General features: G+C 45.4%; 1 protein-coding gene across 16 annotated transcripts in view; it reads right to left on the minus strand.

Moving 5' to 3' along the window:
* LOC123509945 (pleckstrin homology domain-containing family G member 5-like) overlaps positions 1-12,500 on the minus strand; it is a 491,065-nt gene that overhangs the window by 31,973 nt on the left and 446,592 nt on the right. For 2 of the 16 annotated variants that reach the window (XM_045264591.1, XM_045264590.1), the window contains exons 1-2: positions 10,280-10,360; positions 2,002-4,755 (exon numbers count right to left, since the gene is read on the minus strand). The exons of 12 other annotated variants lie outside the window; for them this stretch is intronic. In XM_045264591.1, coding sequence (XP_045120526.1) covers positions 2,002-4,608 — 2,607 coding nt within the window. In that variant the 5' untranslated portion in view covers positions 4,609-4,755; positions 10,280-10,360. Of the gene's footprint in view, positions 1-2,001; positions 4,756-10,279; positions 10,365-12,500 lie in introns of those variants that run through there. 2 more of the 16 variants (XM_045264593.1, XM_045264592.1) reach the window with 2 other exon arrangements.

Here is a 12,500-nt window from a genome sequence, read left to right on the forward strand (position 1 = left end):
GACATGGCAAGAGGAAAGTTTGAAGAAGTGGAAAGTTTTCAAGAATAAAAAGTGAGCAAATTAAAAGGAAAATATGTGAAAAGAAAAACTAGTTAGATGGAACAAGCGTGTTAAGAGAAATTGGGAAAGTAAAAAGAGAATGAAAAAAGAACACTGTAAATATAATGTAGGAAAAAACGAGGAAGGAAAAGGGGAAGAAATAAAAAAAAATCGATATAAAAATGTAAAAGGCTAGAGGGGGAGAGGGGGAGTGTATAAAATGAAGCAAATGTAATAAAAAAAATAAAAGAAGAAAACCGAAGCGGGCAAATGAGAAAGCGATAAAAAAAAAAAAAAAGGCTTGAAGAGATGAGGTAAAGGGCAAAAGTAAAGAGAAGGAAGAGGAGGGGGAGGAGAAGAAAGAAAAATACAGTCAGTAGCTTCATTCATTAAGGGAAACGAGGGTGAAGTTCAGCGTTGGACAGGTAAAGTATTTGATTACTTACCTGCCAATCACTCCCTGCAATGCTACCTCTACGTATCTGCCTGTCTGTTTGTCTGTCGGTCGGTCAATCAATCACCAAAATGTTACTACCATCAATCACATTACTTTTTCACCATTATTACCACCTCCTTTGTGTTACCAACGATTCATTCTATACTGAGATACCCAGGAGTCCACCACACTAGCGCCACACCACCACAGCCTGGCAACAGTCCTTCCCATTACCAGTCAACCACATACATTTCACACACCACCATCACCTCCTCCTCCTCCTCCTCCTCCTCCTCCTCCTCCTCCTCCTCCTCCTCCTCCTCCTCTTCCTTCTCCTTCTCCTATCGGTTTCGTCCCAAGAGTGAGAGAACAATTAATTTGGTTTATTAATTACGCGAGCTTCTCGATTAATGACAGGAGGGAGAGAGAGAAATGAAGGACGAAGGGGAGAAGAAGAAGATGGAAGATGGTGAATAGGAGATGCAAGAGTGGTGAAGAGGAAGAGGAAGAAAGAAAACACTGAAATAAAGGATGAGGCAAAGGGAATACAGTGAAAGGAGAGGAAATTACAAAAAAACAGAGGGAGATAATGAAAGCGAGGGAAAAGGAGGAGAGAGGCGAGTGAAATGGATGAAGAAAAGATGTAAAAGGACTTCTCAGTATGGCTATTAAATAAATGACAAAAATTTCAGTTAAGCATCGAGCGCTAACAACATAAAACCAAATATAACTATTTACTACACAAAGATTATAGGAAGAAGGACACTAAGGATCAAGGATTTTAAATTATTTAGTGATTTTCTTCCCTCTAGTAAACTCTCCTTCCTCTCCTTCGATTCACATTCTCATTGTTAAATCTTTCTTTTTTTACTCATATTCTTTATCTTATTCATTCTCACTCTTCTTTCCTTCATGCAAGCCGACAGGTCATTTTCTTGTTCTCTACACCTTGAAATTAGCCTTACTTTTGTTCTCTCTCTCTCTCTCTCTCTCTCTCTCTCTCTCTCTCTCTCTCTCTCTCTCTCTCTCTCTCTCTCCTATGGCTATAATCAACGCTTATTTTCCGCTCGCCAATTTGCAGAGTCTGGAAGTCATGAAAATTAAGTCTTGTTATCATTCGCTGGCTTCATGTCCACTTTTCAGCTCACAAAGAATAAAAAGAGGAAATTTATTAAGGAGCATAATTAGTGGTGTTAAAGGTAAGGAAATGGGATTAGACGCTGAGGAACTGCATATAACAACCAAATTTTTGGATTACTGCTATTTTGCGGAGAATTTCATGAACTGTTAGAAAGAAAGATAAGGCCGAACATTCAAGCCTTTACATGAAAAAAAAAAAAAAAAAATAGTAACCTTGCGTCAAATCCTAACTGCTTGTGCTGAAAGTTTTTCTGTTCTTTAAAATGTGAATGTTGGTATCATCTTTGTGTGTATTATGTATGAGTACTAAACTACTGTCTTTTCCCCACCCTTCTCCCTAGACCGGCATTCGTAGGTCACCTGCGGTGGCCTTAAGTGTGACTTACCGCTCCCAGCATGTTGAAGACACCCATCAGCCGCTGCAGATAGTGGCGCTCCCTGGGCTGTGAGAGCAAGTCGTAAGGGGACGTGTACAGGTGGTGGCAGGTCTTGGGGCTGCCTCCACCGTCCACCTGATCCACACGAGGCGTCTCTTCCTTATCAAACCATTTTGTGCTATGCGATCCTTTGCCTCCAGTTCCTTTCTTTATCAGACTTGCTGCCGATGCACTCCTCAGTCTTGAATCCCGGAGAAGCGAGAATCCTGAGTGGTCCTGCTCATTCTGGGTGGCCAGGGCCACATCGCTGCAGCTGGTATGTCGTTGCGGTGCAGGAAGATCCACACTTGATGGAGACGCCGTGTCCACGCTTTCCCCGTCTGCCGTCAGAAGATCCATCGCCAATCCAGTGTCTCGTTTGATAAGGTTTTCATGTGAGGAAGACCTGCTGGGAATGAGACTCAACACTTCAGTGCTGAAACTCCTTGTTGCATCCTGGGACCTGGCTCGCTTGTGGGAGGCTCTCCTCTGTTCCTTGCCAGGCCCGGCCCTCGCCATGTGCTCGATCTTTGCTTCTCTATAAAGTTTAACTTCAGTTGAAATTCCATCACGGTCATGGCCCTGCGAGCCGTCTGGCTTGCCGTTCGGAGGGGACGTGGTGTCGTGAGACTGATGTTTGATCCAAAATGGAACTGAAATTGATCGCTCCATTGTACGCTTGGTGCGATTTTTAACATATCTCTCAGACAGCTGCCTGGGAGCTGTCCCAGATGAAGCAGTTTCAGCCTTAGAATGATCTGGATAACTTTTGACTTCATCTTTGTCCTGTAAAAAGCCAGTCTTACTTCCTTGGCTACTTTTAGTGGCATTTCCTGCGTGCAGCGTCCCTCCTGCTGTTGAGAAGTTTGTTCCCTCGTGATTCACTTGCGTCTTTCCTGCTGCACCGGCCACCACGTGGGGCGGCCCAATCTCCTCGGTGAGTCGCTGTATGTCTTCTCTTTTCCTGAGGGCACCGGATCTCCTCAGTTTGCCTTGGCTGAACGTAGTAATTGCATCGGCCACCTTCCACTCAGAGGTGCCATTTCTTTCTTTTTTTCCTCGGTCTTTGATGGTGCTTCTCTCAGCCTCGCTCTTTTTCATGGTGGTGTCACTATGGAAGACAAATCCTGGAAAAAATTTGTTCTTACGAGGACTTACGTCCTCACTGCGTGCTATGTGATTAGCCTCCGGGGACAGTAGCTCTGCAGAAGGAGAGGAATCTGGGACTGGGGCCTGACTGAGGCCTAGAACACAAGGAGCAGATTGAGGCCCCTGTCTAGGAGACAGTTTTTCCTGTCCTTCAGCTTCTTCAACACTTCGAAGTTGTTCCCTGGACAAATGAGGGCACGACTCCGTGACTCTGTCGCTCTCAGTGACACCTGGGCTCCCGCTCTCCCAGGAGGTAGGTGAGTCACCAGGAGGATCCCCGTTATCGGAGTCCATGTGCCGACCTTGTCTAGTGCCATATCCATCCGCACGAGCATTTACCTTTGCGTGAGACACAACACCATATTTCCTACTGGGTGGAGGAGGCGGCAGTCTGTGTGTGGATTGGATACTTGAGTATCTTGCAACATGTCCCTCCTGTGTTGCCACACTCTCAGTTGGTCTCCTTACTGATTTTGCAGGTTGAGCCTCCCTACTGAAACTGGTCACATAGTTCGTCCTAACGGGTATCTTGGTGAGGCGCAAAGAGTATTCCTGTGAGACTGGAAGACCAGAGCGAGGTGAGGGAGGAGTGGCCTCATCTCCATTTGTTGGTGAAGGATCTGTACCACTTTCCCAACTTGTTTCGCTGCCAGGAGACCTTGGGGGAGGTCTGAAGTATTTTTTCTTCGGCGAAACACTTTTTCCGAGTCGAGAGAGGAAGGAAAATCCTGTACTCCGTTCCTTTGGCTCTTGGCGATTTTCCGATGACTCGATATGAGATTCCTGATCAGGACTGTCTGGTGACATGGGAAAATTTCTCCATTTTCCTAAGAAATCCGGCCTATATTCCTGCTTTTTTGGCGACAGATTCGGAGAATGGGCTTGTGAAGGACTCTGGTGCGGCAAAAATACAGTATCGGATCCTGGGGAACCAAGTGCACAGCTATCACTCTCATCGTGTTCTTCATAAAGAGGCGAATCCCTCACTTCACCAACATATGTATAGGTTCCCTGTTCTTCCCAGCCATCATCAGCAGCCCAGTCCGTCATCTCCAGTTGTTGCTTCCGTTCTGGAAGCCTTAGGTCGGCGGGGCTGCACAGCGTCTTGTACCTGCACCCCCGGCGTTCGCGGGTTCGAATTCTTCTTTTGAACGACCTGACAAAAAGAGGGTTGCTGACCACCGTTGGTCCATGCCAGTGGTCTACGAGAGCAGTGATTGGTCCAGTGGTTGTTGTTGGATCACTGATGAGTGAGTGTGACTCAGGGGATGATGACCTCTCTTTGGAGATCTTCACTTCCGGCGGCCCATCAGCTTGTTCTGGTTGGGCGCCACGTGAGAGTGAACCGTCAGGAGATTTCATGTCTGATTCCTCAGGCGTCGGTTGGGCTTCGGTATCGTCGGGGAAGGTGCCTAGAGGGAACATCATTTTCCCTGCCAACACTGCCCTGCTGCGATGCCTGCGACACACAGCGACACACACCAACACCAGGTCACAAACAGGTATTCTCTACTTGTTGGTAATGCTGCATTGTTCATTAATTATGTATATTCTGAGTCCAACGTCTCTCTCTTTCTGAAAGAAGGAGGGAAGGTACTACAACTGGTCAGCTTTGCTTAAAAAATAGGCTGATGCAAATTCTTTTGCTTGGATTTATAAATTGGCAAAATTGGCAAAATTTGCATTTCCTAACACCAGAGAAATATTTTCCTTTTCTTTTTAAATATGAAGGGAGCTAAGGAAGCGTCATCGCTGCCACCGCCAGTACCAGCCACCATAAAAAACACCACTACTACAACCAAACCTCCACCATCATCACCAGCTAAGGAAGCATCATCTCTGCCACCGCCAGTACCAGCCACCATCAAAATCATCACTACTACAACCAAACCTCCACCATCACAACCACCACTATCCACCACAACTACCACCACCAACAACGAGCTGCAACAAACGGCCAGCGTTGGATAATTACAGAGTTCAGGAACCACTACCATCATTACCACAATCATGAGCATCACGTAATTACGGCAATTAACCTCAAGTAACGTGAAAAAGCCGACTTTCGCTTCCAGTTATTATGACCAACTCTAGTGACTTTTTTCCTTTAGTAGAGTTGAAAAAAAATATAAAGGATGAAACTGTGAACACAAACTAACTCCATCAATTCTATTTATTTTCAGTCTCTTCTTTCTAAACGATATTTTTTTCCTATCGCTTCTCTTTCCTCATTTTCTTGTGCATCGCTCCTTTCCTCTCTCTTCCTTATTGTTACACACACACACAAAAAAAATAAAGCTTAATATGGAACCCACTTTCCAATCTGCCTGGGAAGATTGCTCCATTTTCTGTACGGGGAGAGACGCGCCCCTTTCCGCTCCCTCATTATTCATCGGTCCATAAAGCAAGAGAGACCTTTGGTTTATCACAGTCATGCCTCACAGGAGTCTTTAACGTAGAAAATGGTGTTGGTGAGATTGGATGTGAACCTCATGAAGAAATGCAAATCTGTAACATTTTCTTTTTCTTTTATTTTCTTTGAACATTTCTCTAAGAACTAAACTTGCGTCTCTTGATTTTTTCCGTCGTTTCAGAGTTGATGCTTTGATGTGAAGTAAAAGTCCCTGAACGTATGCATGCAGCTGCCAGTTTCTACATGAATGGCTTTCAAGTTATTCAAAAGCACCGAGAGTTCCCTTGTATCAGGTTATGAAATATTACTACGACAATGTAAACGTCCATAGGATCCTTCGATGTAGGAAAAAATCTTGAAGCTCCGATATTTGCTGTCCGTTTTGTCAGTGAATCAGAGAATAAACGTTCGCACCCAGAAAGACGAGGGTGTGCTTGGAACTGGCAGGCTGGGACGTCTCGTAAAGAGAAGGCTTTGGGGAATGAGCGGCGCGGACCTGAGGCGTTCAATTGTGTCTTAACTTATTAATGGAATTTCGAGACGAGAAAAGTCGAGGCAAACTTTAATTGAGGTTGTCCTTCCCGCCTTCATGCGTGCGTGGGAGTGTGTGTGTGTGTGTGTGTGTGTGTGTGTGTGTGTGTGTGTGTGTGTGTGCGTTAGTGAGCGTGTGTGAGCGTGTGTTAGTGAATCTGTGTTAGGAATGTGTTAGTGTGTGTGTGTGTGTGTGTGTGTGTGTGTGTGTGTGTGTGTGTGTGTGTGTGTGCGCGCGCGCGCGTTAGTGAGCGTGTGTTAGTGAATCTGTGTTAGGGAATGTGTGTTAGTGTGTGTGTGTGTGTGTGTGTGTGTGTGTGTGTGTGTGTGTGTGTGTGTGTGTGTGTGTGTGTGTGTGTGTGTGTGTGTGTGTGTGTGTGTGTGTGTGTGTGTGTGTGTGTGTGTGTGTGTGTGTGTGCTTGTCAGTCACAATTCATCTCAACATTTCAAGAAGAAAGGCTGACGCATAATTAAAAAAAATAATAATCCCAGATTCACCAAAAACTGACGTGATGCCTTCAGATTAAACCCATCACCTTCAGAATGACAGGCCAAGTTCGACCAATGCAGGGTACAAAGAACACAATCCTTGGACATAGACAAAGACTAAAGATCTCAACTAAGACGGAAATACAAACCCCGAGAAACCGTCCCACAACATCAACAAAAAATACAAATGATACTACGAAACAAACAATAACGAAATGTTTTCTCGGAAGCTGCTGCATTGCTAATGAGACAGGAAGAACTTATTTCAAAGGTTAATTCTGCTCTAATCACATCAGATGAGGCGGCAAGGTGAATGGCGGAGGGACAAGGGATAAAAGAGAGGCAGGAAAGGAGAGAGATGGAGAGAGAGAGGGAGGGAGGGAGGAAGGTAGAGTACAGAGATTGAAGAGGAAAGCTGGAAGGCACTGCACCGATGGAAAGTCAAGAAGGAAACATGAAAGGAGAGAAGGTAAAGAGGTAAAGGGATAAATAAAAAGGAAAGACGTTAGAGAATTTTAAGGAAAATGAGATTAAGTGAAGGCAAGGAAGAAAGCAAGGCAAATGAAGGCTAGAGGGAAGGCTAGAGAGATTAAATGAGGCCACGGTGGGAGAGGAGGGAGGGAGGGGAATTAGGAGGCGGGGGAGAGTGGAATGCTACCCTCACCTGCTGTAACTGTGCAGGTGTGAGCATCAGCTGATAAGGTCACACCTCCCCCCTTTCTCTCCTCCACCCGTTCCCCCTCCCCCACCACCACCACCACCACCACCATCATCACCACAATTACAGCGATCCGAGCAAGGGTAATCTCATTTTGGGACACCATTAGCAACCACCATCAGCACCGTCGATAATGAAAATAAATCCAATTCACTCGTAAGTAATAGAATCTTTGAACAATATTGGGCAAACTAACCACCGTTATCATCTCCACAACCATCACTACAGTTAATCATCCTCGCCACCAGTTATCTAATATTGATCTCGCCCTGAGCCACCACCACCACTACCAACATCGCCGTATCACCAGCCACTATTTTTGGCAATTCATATCGTCATCTGCAACACCACCAACTTCCTTATCATCACCACTTCTAGTTTTTGCAGCCATCTGCCGCTCCCACCACCATAAACACAACCACTACCAATGTTTTTGACACGCCACCACCATCACCACCCTCACCATTCTCCCCGGCCACTGTCATGTGAATAAACAGAGACCGTGGCTAGCATCAATAACTGGATCCCGTAGCTTACAAAACACTGAACCTGAACGTGGCTTGAAACAAAAAGCGTGATCTCAACCTTCATCATGACTGACTGACACACACACACACACACACACACACACACACACACACACACACACACACACACACACACACACACACATGCAGCATCATAAACCTTATGTTAGTTTTCAGAAGCAAACTCATAATGATGGTACCCTTTTCCCTTCATCGCAAAATGTAAATAGGAAAAATAGTGCATATATTCAATTCATAATATCATACAAGTCGCTTAATTATTCCCCACACGCTCTCTACACGCAATAAACACCCGAGTAACGAATACCATTTTGTACAGATAACAAAAACACCCTCCAAAACAAGAACAACACGGTTAAATATCATGGCAATAAGACAACACGGAAAAGGCCGATCTTATTCTCTGGCGGTTCCTATTTCCTTAACGACGTGCTAGTGTAATGTACGATGCAGTGTACCATTTGTTTTTGAGGCATAAAAATCAATCGAGGGACAAATATTGGCGTTCTTCATCTTTGTGGTTTGGAGGGAAGAAAACTAATGGCAGCTTTGACAGTCGAATATGATGGCGAATGTTTACGTTGAGGAGGATTATGGCGGTTATTGGCACGTGCAGGACTGATGGTGCGTGATGCGGTGCGGGGAGGGCAAGGAAAAACGGGTAGGAGATCCAGATAACACATCTCTACAACATACCTCGTCAAATCTCCTGTGACATGGTGTGACTAGAAACATTATCAAAAAGCAAGATTCATCTGGCACAGATAGACGGTACGCTTTCAAGCTACATTAGTCCTGGAGCTGCACTGCACCCACAATGCAGACGCAAAATTTTAACGAAAAAAAAAAAAAAGTGATCTGAGGTAAAACAAAGGTCAAGCAACCTCCATTCATCCGCGTGAATCCTTTGGCAAAACTCAAATGAGAACTGCAAGAGGCAGGAAAACAAAGCTGTGTTTTCATTGCAGTAATCGTCATGATGTAGTGGTCATTATCTGATGTGGAAAGGCACTGCTGATTTCCAGGAGAGGTAAATGGCCCTAGCATGGCGGCGTGGGCCACGTCATGTAGATACGTTGCCATAACTAGGGTATTTATTTCCTATTCTTAAAAAAGAGATCACTTTTTTTCATAAACGTGCGAGTAGTTCCAGTGAAATACAGTACACGGGAAACCTCTACTCAAAATTTATTTTTCTTCCTTGGTATTTAGTGGCTTGCGTTTTGCTGACAAAGCGAAACAATTCGGGTCAAGGTCTTCCCGCGCGAGGACACCTGTCAGGCATACAGAAAACGCTCGCCTGTGCCCCGGCCCACTTGGTGACACCAGTTGCTGGTGGAAACCTTGAAGTGATCCTCAGCAAGGCGCCCCGCCGCAGTCGCTCGCTCACTGCGGAGACACTCTCCGTAGTGAAGACACCTGCCAACGCGGCAGTGCATTTAAACAAATCGCTGCCACTCTCTTGCAGTGGAATTCCTTGGACATATCAGACACTTGCTTATTGCAAAGTTTCACGTTAAGATCAAAACATGGTTCGGTCACAACACACACAGCATCGCCCAGCCTCCAGGTCACAGGCAACACAACACTTGCCGCGGTGCGCCTCCGGCACAGACTCGTGAGGCAAGGGAGGCTGAGCCCCGCCGGCGGAGCGGAGCACTGAGGCCACTATGACCTTAAAAAAAGCTGGCAGCACAATGCTCTGGCGGCACCGTGTGACGAGAGCCACACTGAGGCGCCTACCCCTCCCCTCTCCTTTAGTGCCACCAGCATGACGACGCCGTGCTAACCCATTTCCATGCATCAAGGCACGCGTGCACACCTCTACCTACTCTATTTCTCATATATATATATATATATATATATATATATATATATATATATATATATATATATATATATATACAAACTTGTTTTTATTTTTTTCTGTATGCGTCAAGTGAACTTCCTCTAGCTCTGCTCTCCTCTCTCAAAAACCTACAGCGCTTCACTTCACTCGGAGGATTATCGGGAGCTTTCGTTTTCTTTATTCTTAGTTCAAACTTAAGTTTATTGCCTATCAACCTGAAAACCCGAAGGAAAATGAACTTCCTGCCGCTGCCAGTCTTCATTTCGCACCATTCCTTTCGTTATTCATCTCTTTCCTCCTCCTCCTCTTCCTCCTCCAGCTCCTTCATCTTCACCGATATTTTTTCTCAACCAAAAACTCAACACTTCCAAACATTTTCACCAGCACCACCTTATACATTTTTCGATAACACTTCTTCACCAACACTTGCAGGATCACTGGCTTTTCCGTCACCACGCTGTCCAAAACACTAGGGCGAGGAAACTTGTGTGTGTTTCAGAGTCTCTTCCAGGCCTTGGGATAGACGCTTTACACACCCCACGCTGACATACCAGAGCCTACACGTCACTCCAATACCAACACTTATACCACACACTGCTACACTGACACACTAGTCACAACCAGACTGATGCGCAGATGTGTGTGTGTGTGTGTGTGTGTGTGTGTGTGTGTGTGTGTGTGTGTGTGTGTGTGTGTGTGTGCGTGTGTGTTGTACAAGTGCGGGGAGCGGCTTCCCCTTCAACCTCTATTCCCCCCTTAACCACCACCACCACCACCACCACCACCATCACCGCCAACACCACCACAACAACCTTTTCAATTTACTGCTACATATCCCCATACAAAACAGTAATGGAAATAGAACTAGATAAACGAAGAACACGAGATAACTTGCAAAATACTGAATTCCGAAGCCAACGGACACAAGTAGCGACACGAGGAGGCAAATTAACACAGCAGATAAATATTTTAGGCCATTGCAGATACCAGAATTAAAACACCTTTATTACTTCACCTGGCCATACCTGTACTTATCTCAGTGACTCACACACAGACACACACACACACACACACACACACACACACACACACACACACACACACACACACACACACACACACACACACACACACTCTCTCTCTCTCTCTCTCTTTCTTTATCTCTTTCTGACCCTGTCCCTCCCTCCCTCCTCCGTTCTATCCCTTCATTCTCCCTTACCCCCCACTCCTCTCCCTCCTGCTCCTCCTCATGCTCCTCCCCTCCTCCTCCTCCTCCTTCCTCTCCCTCTTCCCCCCAACACTTACACATGTGCTCAACACCTGATAGCACAGCTGTTCATGACGAGAGAGAGAGAGAGAGAGAGAGAGAGAGAGAGAGAGAGAGAGAGAGAGAGAGAGAGAGAGAGAGAGAATATATAGATCTACTATGAAGTGAGGAAAGACGAGGGAAAAAAAAAATGTAGATAAGACACTGAAAAAATACAATACGAGGAGGAAGAAAATGAACACTAACTAAAACGCATAAAAGAAAAGCAGTACAAAGTTAGAATATGAAAAATAAAATACTGTTGAACTGGAGTGAGTGAAAAAAGGGGAAAGGACGATAAGAAAGAGAAAGATGGGGATGAAAAGGATGAATATTATTTGAATGAAGAGATGTGAAGGCATTAGGGAGGAGGAGGAGGAGGAGGAGGAGGAGGAGGAGGAGGAGGAGGAGGAGGAGGAGGAGGAGGAATAATGGAGATTTAAGAGGAGACGAAAGAGGTTAGAAGAGGAGGAGGAGGAGGAGGAGGAGATTAGGAGAAGGATGAAAATTGAGATAGAAGGAGGAGAAAGTCAAGAGATGGACTAAGGAGTGAGATAGGATAAGTAGAAGATAGGTAAGAGGAAAAAAGACACAGGAAGACGAGATAATGTGAGACAAGAAAAGAATAGAAGTAGATGAGAAAGAGATCCACGAAAATTAAAACTGAAACAAGGGAAAGAAGGAAAGGAGAAGAAAGGGGAGGATCAAAGCTTTTTCTCCTATGTGTTGATCTTCGGTTGGGGAGAGAGAGAGAGAGAGAGAGAGAGAGAGAGAGAGAGAGAGAGAGAGAGAGAGAGAGAGAGAGAGAGACGCCCACTCTCCCTAAAGCAAGTGAGAGCAACTTCCTCTCCCCTTTCCTTTCCTTTCCCTTCCTTGCTATTCTTAGTGTGTGTCTATCTGTCAGTCTATCGGTCTCTCTGCCACTCTGCCTATCTCTCCAGCTCCCTTCTGCTTGATTCAGGCTTTCTATCCATCGGTCTGTCCCTCCATCCTCGCTCCTTATTCGCAAATGCTTCCACGCCCTGTCTTGTGTTGTAACAGGTCCAGTGCAATTTGCTGGGTTACTAAGAGTGCTTTTTGGACGACTGCAAGGGACGTTTTAACTAGGATTCTGCTTCATCAGTGGCAAGAGACAATGGTCCTAATATAAGAACAAAGCGGTTTAAAATACGAAATAGTGTCTCTCTCTCTCTCTCTCTCTCTCTCTCTCTCTCTCTCTCTCTCTCTCTCTCTCTCTTTCTCTCTCTTAATTCTATTGCCTTGTTTTGCATTCTTTCTTTTCGTTCTTTTCTTTCCATTGTCTTCTCCTTCCAGTCCTTTCACACTTCTGCCTTCCATCTTCCTTTCACATGCTCCTCTTACTGTCCTCCTTTCGTCACTCCTCTTCCCTCTCTTCCTATCCTCATCCCAGCTTTATTCAAACAACGGATGCAACCTCTCCTCCTCCTCTTCGTCTCCCTCTTACT

This window comes from Portunus trituberculatus, chromosome 27 (assembly GCF_017591435.1).
Source record: "Portunus trituberculatus isolate SZX2019 chromosome 27, ASM1759143v1, whole genome shotgun sequence".
Classification (NCBI taxonomy): domain Eukaryota; kingdom Metazoa; phylum Arthropoda; class Malacostraca; order Decapoda; family Portunidae; genus Portunus; species Portunus trituberculatus.